Genomic DNA, 18,038 nt, shown 5'->3' with positions numbered 1-18,038 from the left:
TGCTCCCAAAGCGCAGCCAGGCCTTGCATGATGATGCACCACCACTTCCCATTAATTTAGTGCCCGTGAAGCAGTTCTGGGTGACTGCAAAGCCATGAATTTTGCTACACAAGAGACACGCTCTCTTGGAGCTGAAAGGGTGAACAGCTTGGAAAATGACAGAGAAGAATTATTGCCTTTTGCTGTTTCTAACAGCTCAAGAACTCCTAAGAACAAATTGGTCTCTTTTGCTGGGTAATTTCTACATCTCTGTTGGAATGTTCAGGTTTTCCTATTTGTGCCTCCTACAGAAAGGAAAAACTCAAGGAGCAGGAAAGTGAAAATATTACCTTGTAATATGCTAAAATCCAAATGCACCTTTAAATGACACTTCTGCAAAAAACCTACCTGCTATTTAATGAGTTTTATAACAGATTGATAACTCCTATTAAATCAGGCTACTTAAACCAGTGTGACAATATTTTAGACCTGAACTGCTGATGCAAAACAGTGTTAGGAGAGGCACAGACGTACCGGTTTTTTTCTCCACGAATCGTTTCCCAGCCTCCCTGAAGGCCACCACGGCCCTGAAGAAGGCCCTGAGGACGGCCCAGCGGAACACGGCGACGGGGTCGATGCCGATCATGCCGCAGATGAAGGCGTTGCGGCTGCTCCGCAGCAGCGCCACGATGTCCGGCCGCATGTGGTCCGTGTTCTTCTCCCGGAAATCCTGGGGAAGGAGGAAGAGCGAGGGGAGAGAAGAGGGAAAAATAAACAATATCCACGTGAAACTCAGGGCAAGATCTTCCTCAACTGTTCAATGCTGTTTTTGTCTTCCTTTTCTGCTCCCATTTAGATGTCTCTTTCTGACCATCACCTCTGATGCTTATCATGGGTATTTACTCCATCAGAAAAATTATTAAATCCAGAGGCTGTTTCTCCCCCAGGCTCCCCTGCCCACCAGAATTCCCTCTGCCAGTAACTGCCATGACTAGAAATAGGCTCAACTTTGAAATTGATCGTGTGGGATTTCAGGAAGGACCCATGACAGGGGGATGCTGAGACCCGAGCTCATGTGACCTGCCTTAGAAACAGCCACTGATGAGGAAAACTTCAGGTTTTCTCCACAAACCAAGCCTGGAAAGGTCACCAGACACCCCATTCCAACCTATTGTTGGGATGTGGCACCAATATGAATTCCTCCCCCAACTGCCCATGTGGAGGAGAACAGGAAGCCCAAAAATCCCCATCAGCTTTTCACCAAACACTTCTCTCCCAACCCTCACATCTCTTCTTGAGCCAAGTCCTCTCCAAAACATGTCTGTGGAGCCTGTCCTTCCCCATCCCAGATTTCAATGGAAACCACTGCCAGGGCACAGCTGGGGAACAGACCTTGACTCCGTACTTCACTTTGCCGGCGTAGTGTTTGATGATGAAAGCCGGTTCCATCACCGCCGGAAACTCGATGTAGGAGTTCCCGTCGTGTTGACGCTTAAATTTGTCCAGCAGCGTCTGGTTTGTGGCTTGAGGAAAACTGAGTGGAGAGAATTAAACAGGAGAGAGCTGTGAACCCACAGGGAAGTCTTTTAAACTCTTCTTTCTTGGCCACAAATGGGAAATCAGAGATATCCTGAGCTTCCACTTCTGTGTCTGCTTGGGCAGAGACCCTGGGTAGGAGCAAGACCACCCTCCATCCTCCAGCTCTGTGTAAATCTGCACCTTGGGGGTGTATTTTCCAACTTTCCCTAAATTGAGGTGTTTCAGCCCAGCATGGAATTGCTGGGGCAGCATCGCTGGGTAGAGGAGAAACCTCCAAGCAAATGGGGGAGGAGACCTTGTGCTCTGGGCCAGAGGATCAGAGGTGACCTCAGCAAACCCACCTGGCCTTTCCCTGCCCTTCACATGGAGAGAACTGGCAGGAGTATCCAATGGAAGAGCCGCTTTGCTCCCAGGTTTCCACCCAAAGACAGCCCGAGAGGCACACACCCATCTGGGAACTTCCATAGGGATGAACCAGGGATGCAGATCTGAGCTGCATCCCTGAAGCCCTGGGGAAGTGCAGCCCCTGCACAGGAGGGCCCTCAGAAGCACCAGATGTTTGTTCAGACACAGGCTGGCTGTGCAGGGATTCTTGCTTTCCTTCTCCTGGCTTCATCTGCACCAGCAATTGATGAATCCATCCTATACCCCAACAACAGCACAACCTGCACTTCTGCCTTCGCTCAGCTCAACCTCAAGCACCTTCCCATTGTTACACCATAAGAGACAGGGAGAGAAATGAGGAGAGAAGCAAAGGAAACTTTTCCCCTTCCCTTTAATGGAAGAAATTCTGGAAAAAGAAATGGAATGGTAATTTGTCAAGGTTTTTTGCTCAGCTTGCTGGTTATACACTGCTTGCATTACCACCTCAAAAACCAAACTGCAGACACCAATCAGCCCAGTGAGCTAATTAGCACCTTCCTGGGAAGAATCACAAGAGGTAAAACTGAAGGATAAACACATTTGAAGTGAAAACCCAAATATCATTGGCAAAGCCAGCAGTTTCCTACTCACTTGCTTTCCTCATCCAGCAGATGGAGCAGCCCCGTTGGCTTCTTGCTGATCAGGTTGATGCAGCAGGAGTTATCTATGTAGTCGATGTTGTGCCAGCTAATTCCTTCTGCTCTATATTCCTCCTAAAAAAGCCCCACAGAGGACATAATGTTTGGTACAGGCAAAAATAAAGGGTGAAATTCAAATGGGTTTGTGGAAATCGATGCACAATTTACCAAAATGAAAGTCTCTTTTGTTTGTGTGCCATTGATGCTTCCTGTGATGGCAGAAAGAATGATAAAAAAACCCTCCTGGAACAACCTAAACCACAGAGAATCACCCGGCATTTCATAATTTCAGAAGCACCAGATGTTTGTTCAGACACAGGTTGGCTGTGCAGGGATTCTTGTTTTCCTTCTCCTGGCTTGGTGTTAAATCACAGCATGGTTTGTGTTGGAAGGGGCCCTAAAGTTCATCTCATTCCTCCCCTGCCATGGGCAGGGACACCTTCCACTATCCCAGGGTGCTCCAAACCTGGCCTTGGACACTTCCAGGGATGGGGCAGCCACAGCTTCTCTGCCCAACCTGTGCCAGGGCCTGCCCACCCTCACAGGGAAGAATTTCCTCCCAATATCCCATCTTACTCTGCCCTCTGGAAGTGGGAAGTCATTCCCTTTCGCCCTGTCCCTCCATCCCTTGTCCCCAGTCCCTCTCCAGCTCTCCTGGAGCCCCTTTAGGCTCTGGAAGGGGCTCTCAGGTCTCCCTGGAGCCTTCTCTTCTCCAGGTGACCCCCCCAGCTCTCCCAGCCTGGCTCCAGCCCAGAGGGGCTCCAGCCCTGGAGCAGCTCCGGGGCCTCCTCTGGAGTCGCTCCAGCACCTCCACTTCCTTGGGCTGTTGCTGCCCAGGGCTGGGGCAGCTCTGCAGGTGGGGCCTCACCTGAGGGGGCAGAGGGGCAGAATCCCCCCCTCCCCTGCTGCCCACGCTGTGGGATCAGCCCAGGGCACGGGGGATTTGGGTCACCCAACGTGGTGGTACATACATATATACAATATATTCCCTTAATGACATAAAAAAGCAATAAAACTCCCTTTCCTGCTTCCCTGGGCTCTGCACTTCTGGATCTCACACTATTCATGGCTAACAAGAGCCCTTCAGGTAGCCATGTCACCACCCCAAGACCAGCAGAACCACAGCCCTCTCCAGGACGAGTGAGAATCTGTCCCCAAATTCATGTTGAGGCAAAAAAAGCTTTTTAATTTCCACCAAAATAACTCAAACTCTTCCTCTCTTATAAAGCTTATCTCCTCTGAGACAGATTTTCAGCTGGATTACTTCAAGAGCTCATATGCAGGAATTATTTAAGGGCATCTGGATGAAAGCAGAGTTTAAAAATCATAATTTTTATCATATGCTTGTAAGGCTTGTGACTCACTCTCTAAATGAGAAACTGGAACGTGCACCTTACTCTGTGTGGTAGGAAAAGCCCCACCAAGCCAAGCTGTGGTTTTGCTTCTCTGCTGCAGAACATTTCAATGGCAAAAGTGAAGAAAAAAAGAAAAAACCCTCAAAATCCTGATTTGATGCATCTCTCTAACAATCCAAATCATTATTATGGGTGCCTGCCTTTATTTTTAACATGAGCAAACAACTACAGAAGGTTCATCCAACTCTCCTCATCCAAAATTAACATGAAGGCAACAAATATTATTTTTAGAATTAAAGAGCCTCAAGTGCTTTGAGACATTTCACCAGGAAATCTTTGCTGAAAACCCCTACAAGGTCCTGAATTGGAGATGTTGTCTTACCCTAACCCAGCAATGCAGACTCTGTGCAGGCCTACAAGGAGGTTTTAACATCCCTAAAGCCTTTTGGGTTCATAATATAACCCATCCCATTGGCAAACAACTCCTGAAAACATGGAACAACTCCAAATTACGAACTTTAATTTTTCATTCTTTTCCCTTAAGTTCCTGCAGAGCAACTACAACACAGGAGACACCCAACAGAACATTCCCAACTTCCCTGGAAATGACAGGGAGTTGGGAATCAGCTATTTGAGTAAAACTCGCTGCATTTTCAGCACAAGCCCAGGAAAGAAGTTCCTGCATGTTCCGGAGCTTCTCCCGAGTGATGCAGGAGAGGGATGGTGGCAGTGGGAGTTGGTATCATTCATCAGCCACCTGCCCCTGACAGCCCCTTAATGGAGTGCAGGGTCCATTAGTCCCAGCTTTGCCAGCTCAAGCCTGGCCGGAGCACCCGGAGAGCAATAAATCTCGGAGCTGATCCCAGAGCAGCTCCCTCGGCGCTCCCGAGGGCTGGGGGAGGTGACTGGACTCACCTCTTTATTACTGTCACTCTTCGAACCACTTCTGTGGGGCCCTTGCATTTTTGCTGCCCCCAAATTATGCAGAGTTTGAGGTCTCCACACACCCAAAGCAGGCACAAACCTCTGCTCCAGGAGCTTGGAGACAGCCATAACTCCATGTGGGAATTTGGCAGCCACACAGGAAATGGGGCTGTGAAACCCCACACCAAAAACTTCTCCTGTGCCAGGTGGGGGTTGGTCTCTTCTCCCAGGCTCTCAGCAATAGGACAAGGGGGCATGATGGGCTCAAGCTCTGCCAGGGGAAATTGAAGTTGGAGAGCAGAAACAAACTCTTTGCAGAGAGAGTGCTCAGGCATTGGAATGGGCTGCCCAGAGAGGGGGTGGATTCCCCATCCCTGGAGGTTTTTCAGCTGAGCTTGGCCGTGGCACTGAGTGCCATGATCTGGTAAAGGGACTGGAGTTGGCCCAAGGGTTGGACTTGATGATCTCGGAGGTCAACCCAATCCATTCTGTGATTCTATGAAATCAGGGCAACATCACTAATTAGCAATGCCAGATGTTGAGTTTTTTTTTAACTGCACTCTGGTAAATGACCCCAAATGACCAGAGTTCAAGGTCTCCACTTCTCTAGGTTCATTTTCAGCTCTTCCACAGACTTGAGGCCAGTGGTCACGTCCCTCCTGGCTTCAGTTCCTTCAGCTGCAGGATTTTGGCTCATTTTCCCTCCTCAGCTCTTCTGTTTCCTCTGGGCTGGGTCAGAAACACTCAGTCCCAGGCTCTGGGGTTGTTCCCCTCATTCCATCCCCACTGCAACCTCTTGCTGTGTTGGCCAAATGTGAAGAGGGATTAAAGTCCTCAGCTAACAGCCCTTTCCACAATAACTCAGGCATGTGCTCTCCTTTCGAGACAGCAGCAGCAGGAACCATTCCAAAGCTCAAGTGGAAAAAACCCTCCCCTTATTCCTTTTTTCCTAGCATTATTCCAGTTACTGGCTTGGTTGCCTTCAGGATCACAGCTCATAAGATGTGACTGTGGCTTTGGGATTGACCCTTGTCATCCCTGGGGTGTTTCCTGGTCTCAGAGATTGTCCACATAAAGGCAGAAGCTTTGGGGTAAAATCCTATGTACGTTAAACTGATATAAATTGCAGCTACTAATATTCTATATGATTTCTATATTCATCTTCTCCTGACTGTCTTCCTGCAGAGTTGAGGAATTCAGGAATTTTTAAATCCATAAAAGCCACCTCCAAAATATTCCCACCTCTAGAATATTCCTTCACTTCTGAGTAGGACAATAAAGCCTCTGCCATCCTTTGCTGGATGCAGGATCCTTGCAGAGCACTGGAATATTAAGGAATTCCATCCAAACAACACGAGGTTTTCATTTGACAAGACAAAGACAACATGAAACACTTCAGTCCATTCAAACCAAAAAACCTCAGACTGGAGGTTAATTCAGAATCAGCCTAAATTTATACCTTCCAACAGAGTTATGTCCAGGGGCCGATTCAAATGGCCTGTTCCTATGAGACCATCTTTCCATCAAGACCCAAACTGTTGAGATCACCACTATCTGCAGAAGTTTCTAGTGCAGCCAAGCCCACAGAGCCCTGGTTTTGGCACCCTTAGTCCCAGCACAAATGTGTGGATTTGCTCCTCCCACCCCTGGACAGCTGGGAAGTGGAGCAATGCAAGTTCCCTGGAAAGGAGAGTACTAAAATCCCAGACTTGGCAACAGAAATGGAGCAAAGAACTAAAAAAAGCCATTTGGGTTTTTTTCAGAGTCCAGCAGCTCCATATTTTCATTTAATTTTTGGGTGGGATGCCACTGATGGTTCTCCAGGTGACCTGTGGAGGCACCACGAGGAGATTCACACTTCCCAAACGTTCAGAACAACTTTGGTGCCCTGAGCATGGTGACACGGGCAGGACAGGGACGCTGATGTGTCACCAAAGGGGGACCTGGGGCCGGGCAAAGAGAGCTGAGCACTACTGAATACAAACCCTGCCTGCCCCCACCCACCCAGCATAAAAACACTGCTTAAGGCCCTCAGAACAAGGGGCTTAAAATTCAAATACAAATATTGAGCAGCAGGAAAACCTTCCACAAGGCCTGGTGGAAACCCTCCTGCCAGGAACAGAAAAATCCCATCATTTTAGAGTTGAAGGTGCTGAGAACCAAGTCCTGTTATCTGCCTGGGAGCATCAGCCCAGGGCTGTTATCAGGAGGTTACTGCAGTGCTAAACCAAACCTAAACACGTCCTAATCCAGGCTGGGTTTAAAGATTTACAGATCTGGAGTGGGAGAGAACACCCACGAGCCCAACAGAATCTTGGAGATGCTGGATGTGCCTTCCCACATCCACACGTGCTCCATTATCAATTACTTCATATCCAGCCATGGGCAACAGTGAAGAAAACCAGTGAATAAAACCAAGTAAATAAAAACAATTAGAGGAGAAAGCATTAAATACAACTTTTAAACTCACTCTTATCTAGAGTGTCATGTTCCCTGGGGAATGGGGAAGATTAATATTGCTCCCCAAAACCCTGTGGTAAAATTCAGAGGTGGTTGGAGGGAGTGACCAGGAGCAGAGAAGAAATGAAAGAGGAGATGTGATAAAAATACAAAATAAAAACTATCTTAAGTTTCCCATCTGTCCAAAAGCACAAACTGAAGGCTTAGAAACTCAGATCCAAAGGGGGTGAAAATCAGACCTAAAGTTTTTGACACAATCTATGAAATTTGTTGCCCTTTCATGGGATATAAAGGTAAAAAATTTGCTGATTTAACGAGGGCTGGAGGGCATTGGGCATTTCAGTGCCCAGGACGCTTTATCCCATAGGAGCATGGGATTATATATCCCATGGGAATACTGCCATTGGCTGCAGTGAGCATTGAGCAACAGCCCCAAACTCACATTTAATCTCCCCAGAGCAGCAGAAAAGCCCCACCAGCTGCTCCCCCAGCTCCCAGCTGGAGCCAGCCCTGCTCCAGGAGCTCCTCTCCCCGAGCCTTCCCTTACCAAGGCACAGGGAAATCTCATTTACACAGGAAAAATTCCCAGATTAGAGTGGGAAATCAAGTGAAAAATCCTTCTTCCCAGCATAACTCCACGTGGGAACCCTTCCCATCGTGCTCCTGTCACATCAACTCGGGCAGGGCCACACAACAAACAGTTACTTTGGGATGTTGAAATGAATATATTTGGCATAAAAATTCCCGACTAAACAGCAGGGTGTGAAATTCCTCCCTTCTTGCCTCCAACACCATCTGCCTCAGCCTCAGGCGGTGTTTGCAAAGTGAGAAACCAGGAATTTACCCCCTTCCCTGTCTCTTTCCATTCCCAGCTGACTTCCCAGCTTAAAATAATCCTCAAAATACTCTTCTATTATCTAATATGTTCAAATGGGCCATTGTCAGATGAGAAACGAAGGGAGATAAACATTGTCAAAGCTCCTTCCTGGACATTTGCATCCTAAAATCCATCCTGGGCAGCTTGGGAATGTTCACTGCTGGAAAAGGGAACAAGGTGTGGGGAACCTGTCCAGCCAGGATTTATCCATCCAGGAATGACTCCCTCCCATGGAACACTTATTGCTCATTCAGCAAATGCAGGTTTGGCATCGTGAGCAGAATCATTTAATTGATAATTAAAATGGGCTTGATATGAGAAATCCATAGGGTGGGAAGACCTTATTGGGAAGCTCATGAGCAATCCGTGGGGTGGGAGAACATCATCATTATTATTAGAAGGTCCTCAATGAACAAGCCCAACGTCTGGGTCGGTGCCGGCGCCGCAGACACCGTGGATGCCTCGAGTTCCCGACATCCCTCCAGAAGATTCCAAGGCTGACAATCCAATGTTTTCACTTAGGAATGAGGATTTTTATGTTTGGTCTCAATTTAAGTAGAAAAGGAATTTATACACACAGCCATTTGTATAAAAATAGATGTATAACAAATATATTTTTAACACAACACAGACACAGTAAATCTAAATCCTCCTTTCTCCATAAATACACAAACAGGCTCTGAAGGCACCCCCTGTTAGTGACAAAGTCTGGCAGTGCAGGGGGGGCTGAGCAGCCTTCCCTGGAAGAAATCCAACCTGAACCTGCCCTGACACAGCTCCAGCCATTCCCTGGGTCCTGTCCCTGTCCCCACAGAGCAGAGATCGGTGCCTGCCCCTCCTGAGGAAGCTGTGACTGCCATGAGGTCTCCCCTCAGTCTCCTCTATCATCAAGTTTTCTTTCCATCCAACTCCCTCCTCCACATGCAGGACTCCACAATGAGCAAAATAAATGGTTCAACCCCACAATCCATTCACCCAAGAATTCATATTTACAGAACCTGAACTGTATGAGACGTCCACATTTCCCACCAGCAGAGCTTGCAGTGCTCCTGTCAGGATCCAGGGGATCCCAGCCCAGCCACAGGAAGTCCATCAGGGATGACACCAACACAGCAGAGCTGCAGAAACCTGGGCCCTGAAATCCCACCCCCCTGAGGTGTCACCTCTCCCCAGCTCTAAGGAAAGGTCCTCCCTTCCTGAATCTCTTCTAGGGAAGTGTGTCAGTGAGGTTTACAAAAAACCAGCTGGTTTGGCTTTGCAAAAGTGTTAAATTGGCATTTTTATGGGGGATAATGGGAAAATAGAGCTGGTCTCAGGAACACACACAGGTTTTCCCTTTCCCTTCTCAGAGCATCTATTGAGCTGGTGCATCAGCCACGTGAAAACTGGAATTAAATGAGTTTGAGCAGCTCTGCTCCACCTTACTGTCCAAAAATACAGAGAGTTAACAGCAACCACCAATCTCAGGAGCAAACATTCCCCAAAAGATCCACTAAGGGCTAAATTGCTAATTTTGGATCATCCTTATACTCCAACATGGACTTTCAGTTGGGTGTTGTTTGGAAAAGCCTCCTCCTGTCCTCATTAACAGACTGACCCCTCCTGTACCTGTTCCCTGCTGAATTACAGCCTGGATTTTTGTTATCTGCTAATCTGAGGCTGGGAAGCGACACCCAGTCTGAACAAACCTCAAGCAAAGCTTAAAGTCCAACCTTTCCTAATCTGCCAGAACTATTGAAGGTTGTAACACTCTCAAGTCTGACCTTGGAGAACACAAATTAAGTGACATTTCCCCTCCCTCCTCACAAAGCAACACTGGAAAACAAAAAAAAGCATTTTCAACAGATGCCAAAAAATAACTTCTTTGGGATATTAAATGATGCAGCAGCAAGTCCAGGCAAAGGCAAGGAAGGAATTGCTCATGGATGAGTCTTGAGCACAGATCAAGGGGACAGAAGAGCAATGGGTAAGGTCTTCATAAAGCTTTTGTAGCCCAAAATGTTTATTTAAAACCAACAACCCTCTGGCTGGGTTTTATTTTACTGGAGTCCCTGTGGGGAATGAGAGGTTAAATCTGAGCAATTCAGAGGACACTCCTTAACAAAAGAGAACTAAAGAGAGAATTTAAGGGTTTTATCAGTGCCACACACTCATGTCAACACTCAGAGGCAGACTGACCTGCTCCAGTTTGAAGATGTGCTGGTTGAAGTAGTGCTGCAGCCGCTCGTTGGCAAAGTTGATGCAGAATTGCTCAAAACTGTTGTTTTCATAGTCCTCAAACCCAAAAATATCGAGGACTCCAATGGATAAAGTCTGCAAGGAAAGTAAGAGAGAGGGTTAGAGTGAAAGCACAGCAAGTGGGTGGATTGTGTGTCTGTAGTCCATAATCCAAGTCCATACAGACAGAATTAAACTGAGTTAATAGAGGGAATTTTCCTGGAATTGTTGATACGGTGCCATCTGGAAGAATTCACCCAATCAGAGAGACAACATGTAACTTTAGATACCTGGGCAGATGGACTTGACATAAGAAAAAAGTTCTTCTAGAGGTGGTTTTATAAAATTTACAGACAAATTACCATCTTTGAAGAAACCTGGATAGAATGAATGAGAGGTAAAAGCATCAGGAATGCCAAATGAACCACCAAAGGTCCAGTAGGGAGGAGAAACCCCCCTGGCTCTGCCCCTCCAAACCCGAGGGCTGCCAGGCCTTCATGGGACTGGTGTTATCCACCCTCTGGATTGTGTGGGACTTCCTTCCCAAGCCCAGCCTAACTCCACTGCCAGGAATGTAACCCAGACTATCCACAAACCTCCCCACGCTGCCATTTCCAACGGATCACCCCATGTGGGGGGAAAATATTCCCTCTGTGCCCACTCCTGCCCAGGGAACCATGTCCAGCTGCTGGAACAAGCAAAAACAGCAGGAAAAAGGCATTTCAGCTCCAGCATGAGGCTCTAACCCATTCCCCAAGAGCTCTTTGGATGCTCATCCTTCAGAAAGGCTTTTCTCCCTGTCCCAGGCCAGGCGGACTCTCCTGCCTGTGCCACGCCAGGGATGGAGGCCCTTGGCCGCCTTCCCAGGGTTTGCATCACTTGGAGAAAGGTCCATGAGAAACAGAGGATGGGAACTGGGAACCACCAGAGCAAGGACTGAGCCTGGCAGAGGGATTTGCTCCACTCGAGGGTCGATCCTGCTCTGGCTCTTCCCAATGAGCCCTTTTGTTCCCAGACACTCATTAACCACCAGCCTAACGAGTAAAGCTTCTGCCTCGTCTTTGTTTTCATACATCTCATGGAGAATCCTCCTTAAACCCTCTGTATAATCAGCAGCTCCTATTTTATCCATATTCTACATGGAAAAAGTGACGATGGAAACAGGACCACGTGACCTTTTCTCTCCCTTCGCGCCATCCCTGCACCAACAAATCCCGATCCCAACCACCCATCCCAAAACTCCCCTGGAGAAAAGTCTCCATTCCACCACATAAAGCCAAGACTCAGAAGATAAAATGCTCCCATTCCAGAGCCCTGATGGATTTCCCAACACCAGCTTTCCCAGGCACTGTGCTGATGCTCTGTGGGAATAGTTAAGGCCCTGCCACGAGTGGAGACTTTAAGCTGAGTGAGGTTTTTAAGCTCCCACGAACTCCATTTCAGATGAAATAACTGAGCACAAAACCCCCTCCGTTTTTGCCAATCCTGATTCACTTATTCCATTGAAACTGCTACCAAATATATTTGAATGTGGGCGTAGAAATACATTTATAAAGCCAAACATACAAAGCAAAAACCAGCTACTTCAGTTATAAAAGAATCCCATTAAAATATCACATTTTTCAAGCTGTCTTTTGATAGATCTCTGCTGACAGCCACAATTAAACGTGCCCAGAACTACAAAAATAATCAGTATTTAACAGAGCCCCTGCAGGTATCAACCCAGGTGGGGGTGGCTCATTCTGCCCTGATTGTCACACAGAACAAACCAGCACTGGTGGTGTGTGGAACTCCCAGACTCCTCCAGAATACCAAGTTCAATGTTTTGAAGGGTTTTTTGCAGTTCCACGCCACAGAAATCCTGGCAGACTCTGCTGGGAATCAGGTCACTTGCTGTGGAGTTCCCAAAAGAAACAGGTCAGTGGATGGCACCTGGTAAAGCTTTTGAGCAGAGAAATTTGGAATTTATGGCTATTTTTCTGCTTTCTGGCCCCCAAAAAATCCCACTGTACCTTTGCAAAAGGGTTATATCAGATTTTCCAGGATAAAACAGCACAAATCTACCAGTCCAGAATCAATTCTTGCAGCAAGGTGCAAAAACATTCTTCCCACTGATGTCTGAATAAATGACATTGTTTTGTTAAATTGACTGTTAAACCCCTGTGATCTGGGTGGTTTCAAGCCTAAATTTGCAGCCCAATATTTAAAGAAAAGAATCAAAGGAGTTTTCTTTACAAATCTTTTAATTCTTCAGTTTCAAACCCACCCTTTGAAGAGGCGCCACGAGGAAATCACACAAACATGAAACAGAACTTAGACCTCGACTTGCCAAGTGTGGTTTATGTGTTAATGTTGTTTCTTTATCAAAACTAACATTTCAAATTCAAAAGTGTGACTGCATTAATTAGCACATCAAATCTACAGCAGAATTACTGTGATTAAAAGCGGATTTTTTATAAAGAGTTTTAAAATCTGTGTGATTTAAAGGCAGGGAGCAGTTTGGGGTTGGGATGGTGAAAAAGGACCTTCTGATTTTCCAAAAGAACCCAGGCAGGACACTGAAACCCAGCTGGGGTTTTAAGGGCTTTGGCAGAGGGTGCTCTGGAGGTTCCAAACTCCCCAGTTCCCAAAATTCCAACAATAGTGAACATTGGAGCTCATTTATGGCACCCCAAATGCACCTTGGGGATGTCACCCCATCACAGAGGTGAGTTTTGGCCATCACAAAGAGGTTTGCTTCAAAGTCAGGGGGAAAATCTTATTTATTACTATTTTTTAAATTTTTATCCCTTTGAATCTTTTTAAAATGCCTTTGTATTACAATATTCCAAAGCCAACACTGGAAAAAATCCCTCTCAAATCCCAAACCAACCCCAAAACCCAAACCAACATCAAACGCCAAACCAACCCCAACACCCAAACCAACCTCAAATCCCAAAACCCCAAACCAACCCCAACACCCAAACCAACCCCAACCCAACCCCAAAACCAAAACCAACCTTAAAACCCAAACCAACCTCAAACCCCAAACCGACCAACCCCAAAACCCAAACCAACCCCCAACCCCAAACCAACCTCAAACCCCAAACCAACCCCAAACCCAACCAACCCCAAACGAACCCCCAAACCCAAACCAACCCCAAACCCCAAACCAACCAACCCCAAAACCCAAACCAACCCCAAACCCCAAACCCAAACCAACCCCAAACCCAAACCCCAAACCCAAACCAACCCCCAAACCCAAACCAACCCCAACACCCAAACCAACCCCAAATCCCACCACCACTGAATCTAAAAGGACCCCTCTGACCTACCCCATCCCAATACACACAGTGGATTTACATAAAGACAGAGGCAGAGATCTGCCACAAACTTGGAAGTTGGACCCTAAAATTAATGAACTGATGCATATTAAACATGTTGTGTATTCAGCAATTCTTCCTCTGCTTCAGGTCACATCATCAAGAATTAATTAGCTGATCAAATTTAAATGACTTTTCTTCACGGCCATGAATTCTTCATGAATCCAACCATGAATTTTCTTTATGGCCATTAATTTTAATGCATTTTCTTCATGAATCCAACCATGAATTTTCTTCATGGCCATTAATTCAAATGACTTTCCTTCATGGCCATGAATTCTTCATGAATCCAAGCATGAATTTTTCGCCCTGGCCATTAATTTTGATTTCCTTCCTGGTCACGAGTTCCCCACCACCCCCACGGAGGCAGCACATCACCCAAAACCAGCAGCAGGGTGATTTAGGAGCAAATTAAGACACTTCACAAGAACCAAATGGGAAAAGCTTAAAAAAACCCCTTCGAAATGTCTTTTGATGCACCACATTCTCCACTACATCATCGTTTGGAGCAACGAGATGGACTTGTAACAATTCCTAACCTGATTTATGGAAGGGGAATTCAATAAGAGACTCTCCGAGGTTTAGTAATCTCCTTCTCCAGAGGAGGAAAAGGCTCAGACCTCATTAATAAAGGTCAAATTTCAGACAGTTTGTAGGGGATCAGGAGAACATAAAAGCAGCTGGAAGTGAGGGAGGGAAGGCCAAGGAAAAGGAGTCGGAGTGAAGCCGATCCACGGCAGCTCTGCCATCACCACGAACCAAGACCATGAAATAACCTACTCACAACTCTGCAAATCCTCTCAGCAAGCAAGACAAGCCAAATCCCACCGTGTTTTCCCAAAATCATTCACTGTACATTTAACTGAATTTGGATATCAAAGGTCTGATTTACATCTCCCAAATACTTGCTTGAAAACAGGGAAGAGCAATGGCCAAGTGTTTATTTTTTTCAACCCAGTTTCATCTTTGATCTCCTCCTCACTGCTGACATCAAATAAACACACACTGGGATCTGAAAATTGTCTCCATTCCCATTGTCCCACTGAAATCAAAATTCACATTCACCAAGATAAACTTCCATGTTAATTTTTCTCATCAACTTCTCCCATGAACACTCTGAATTCAGTTCTGAGCCTTATTTGACCTCTGCAAAACGTGGTTTTCACCTAGGAAAGCTCTCTGCCCAAACCCATCACCTGACACCTCCTGCACCTTCCCAACCTTCAGGATTACTGCGAAACATCCCTTAAAAGTCAAAGGAATATCGGTGGCCAGTGTGGGCTGGGATCAATCCAGGCCATTTGCTGCAGGGTGAGTCACATGCTCTGCACCCGCTGCCCACTCAGGGGTTGCTGAGGCACAAGGTTCTATTTTGCTTTCAGAAATCAGGGATTTGGTGTTTACAAGGATTTTTGAGGGATCTGGTAGACGCCAGCACGTAGATGTCATCCAAGTCCCCATTCCAGGGTTTGGAGATGCCACTGCTCCCAGGCCACCTCCCAGCCCAACGCCAGGACCACACATGGGAGGTTCAGAAGAACCTCTGTCCTCAGCTGGGGCTCCTCCAGGCACGAGTTGAAAAGGGTTTCAAGAGGATTGTGAAGTGGCAGGAAACCCCCAGTAAATGGGCATCGGCTGCTGCTGCCACATCATTCCCTGAGGGCAAAGGAGCAGCTGCTCCCAGCCCTGCCCAGGCCAGGGAGAGATCCCTCCTCCCCCTGTGCTGGAGGGAGCCGAGTCAGGGGCTAAAACAAGGGGTGAGGAGGTGACGTGGTAGAACCACCGGAGGGAAAACTGGCTGGTCAATGTTTAATGGAGCTGCCCCGTGCAAGGCATGGAAATCTCTCCTTCATCCTCTGCCCAGAAGACAGGGGGGATTTGGGCATTTCCATGATTTCTGGGGGACTTGTGGAAATCCTTGTGAGGGGAAGAGGAGGAACAGCACTGATCTCTGCTCTGTGGGACCAGGGACAAGACCCCTGGAGCTGTGTCAGGGCAGGGCTAGGCTGGATCTCAAAAAAAGGTTCTTCCCCCAGAGGGTGGTGGGCACTGACCAGGCTCCCCAGGGCAGTGGGCACAGCCCCGAGGCTGCCAGAGCTCCAGGAGTGTTTGGATGATGCTCTGGGGCATATGGAGTGACTCTTGGGGATGGTCCTGTGCAGGGCCAGGGGTTGGACTGGATGGTCCCTGTGTGTCCCTTCCCACTCAGCAGATTCTGGGATGAACTACCAAACTACCCTCCTGCCTGAGCAGTGGACATTTCCTGGGATTTTGTGCCCTGCCTTCCTGCTCCAGGAAACCTGGCAGGGGCACAGCCCAGGAGGGCCTGGCTGGATCTGAGCACGTTCCTGCAGCTCCGGGCCCTGGGCACGTGCCAGCAGTGCCGGATCTGCCCCGGCACGAGGGAAACGCCGCTCCCGGCGCTCCCCGCCTGACCTGGATCTCACGGGTACACCACGTGATGTGGGGCCACAAATGGGTCAGAAACCTGGGAATCAGGAGGTGAGCCAGCGAAACAGGCAAGGGGAAGGTGGCTGAGCTCCACGGGAGTCCTGGCTGCAGGAGGCAGAGGGTTAATGTGCATCAGTAGTGCTGGAAAACAGCAGGAATTTGGGCTGTTCCAGCTCTTACCTGCTGAGATTTGAGGTGGGAACTGGAGTTTAATGGCCCATAAACACCCACCACATCCTGCCATTCCAAACATGCTGACTAAGCAGGCAGGAGTGTCCTGGTCTAATTTCATATTTAAATACGTATTTAAATTAATCTAAATAATGATTTCAAAATCATTGGATTGGTAATAAAAATTAATTAGCATTTGAGATACATTTTCTTGTCAAAGCAAATCCACCTTTTCTGCTTCACCAAATACACAAACAGTGCGGGGGTTTTATTCCTGACAGGCCAGACAAAACTTGTGATGATTCGGGGAAAAAAATCACGAAAGAACACAACATTTTGGTGAAATATTAAACAGAGGGAGAGGCAACATGTGCAGTCAGAAAACTCGCTGGGTGTTATCACTGGAACAACCTTTCTCTGTCAGAAAAGCAGAGATCCAATTTTATAGGCATGGATTTATTTCCAGCCCATAACCAGGCTCCACGAGGAGTTCAACAAAGGAGTGACTGCACCAGGAGCCTCCACAACCCTGATAGTGCCCGGCACAACCACCCTCCTTCCAGCTGCTGTGGCTTTGGTTTGGATGCACAACCCCCCCCAAAAAAACACCCCCAGAATTCCCAAGCCAAGGGTAGTTGGGAGTTGCAAGTTAGTGTGTGCATGGACACATCCATATCCCTGGGAATTTTGGTGTTTGTGTCCCCCTGGCACGACAAAGGCAGGTGGATACACAGGAGGTTTAGGAGAGGATGTCCTGGGTCACGGCATCCAGCCCCTGCTGCCACAGGAAACCTCCTGCCATTCCTCCATCCCTTCCTTGGGAAGGTGGTGTGGCACCGCACTGGCTTCCCTCTTCCCATCAAGACCTTTTTTCCCCCATAATTTTACTCTTCTGTTCCTTATAGATGTGCCCCTACAGACACCACAGCTCCTTCCCTATTTCTCTTTTTATGGGGCCACTTCCTCCCAACACTTCATCTTAGCAAGAATTCCCTTTTCCCTCTCGATTACCTACAGCCCTCTAGTTTTACACATCAGGAGGAAAATCAGTTGCGTTGCTCCTGGAGGGGGTGGGCGAACAGGTTGTTGTGGCTGCCACAAAATCCCTTCCCTGGTTGCTTTGAGGGTATAATTTGGGAGGGGTTTCACCCTCCAGAGCTCCGCAAACACCAAGTAACAAAACGATGTCCTCTGTAATTAACCCAGGGAAAGTTAACCCCACATCAAGCAGGTGCTGTCACAGCTCAGGTCAGGTTTCACCCCATGACCTGTATCAAAACCAGAGCACAGCCCAGAGAGCTGCTGGGACGTTACCTTGGTGTTCTCCTCCATGTCCTTGGAGTTGAGGAGCGCGTGGTTGATCCGGAACACGATCCAGTCAAACAGGGCGCTGTACAACGACTTGGCCATGGAGTTCCTCACAGTCACAGCCTGAGGGGAAAAGTAGAAAAGGGCATTGCAAAGGATTCCTGCTCTGCATTTAAAATGGCTTTTGTTTCTCAGGCTCCCATGTCCAACGTTTCTGTTGCTCCCTTGCCAAAGCTTTTGTTCACTGTTTCAGTTTACACCGTGTGCGACAACGGAGCTGCTGCAACCCCAGGGCTGGGCTGACTTTGCCTTGGGTCCTTTTGGTGCATTCAGG

At 47.6% G+C, this 18,038-nt stretch overlaps 1 protein-coding gene across 8 annotated transcripts in view; it reads right to left on the bottom strand.

Annotated features, from left to right (window-relative positions):
• Positions 1 to 18,038, bottom strand: part of MYO9A (myosin IXA) — a 164,555-nt gene that overhangs the window by 46,257 nt on the left and 100,260 nt on the right. For all 8 annotated transcript variants that reach the window (XM_071568066.1, XM_071568065.1, XM_071568070.1 and 5 more), the window contains 5 exons: positions 17,711 to 17,827; positions 10,374 to 10,508; positions 2,533 to 2,654; positions 1,372 to 1,513; positions 514 to 709 (listed from right to left, as the gene is read on the bottom strand). In XM_071568066.1, coding sequence (XP_071424167.1) covers positions 514 to 709; positions 1,372 to 1,513; positions 2,533 to 2,654; positions 10,374 to 10,508; positions 17,711 to 17,827 — 712 coding nt within the window. The remainder of the gene's footprint in view (positions 1 to 513; positions 710 to 1,371; positions 1,514 to 2,532; positions 2,655 to 10,373; positions 10,509 to 17,710; positions 17,828 to 18,038) is intronic.

This window comes from Pithys albifrons, chromosome 13 (genome assembly GCF_047495875.1).
Source record: "Pithys albifrons albifrons isolate INPA30051 chromosome 13, PitAlb_v1, whole genome shotgun sequence".
Classification (NCBI taxonomy): domain Eukaryota; kingdom Metazoa; phylum Chordata; class Aves; order Passeriformes; family Thamnophilidae; genus Pithys; species Pithys albifrons.
The sequence above is the reverse complement of the archived record's forward strand: the minus strand, read 5'-3'. Positions and strand labels throughout refer to the sequence as shown.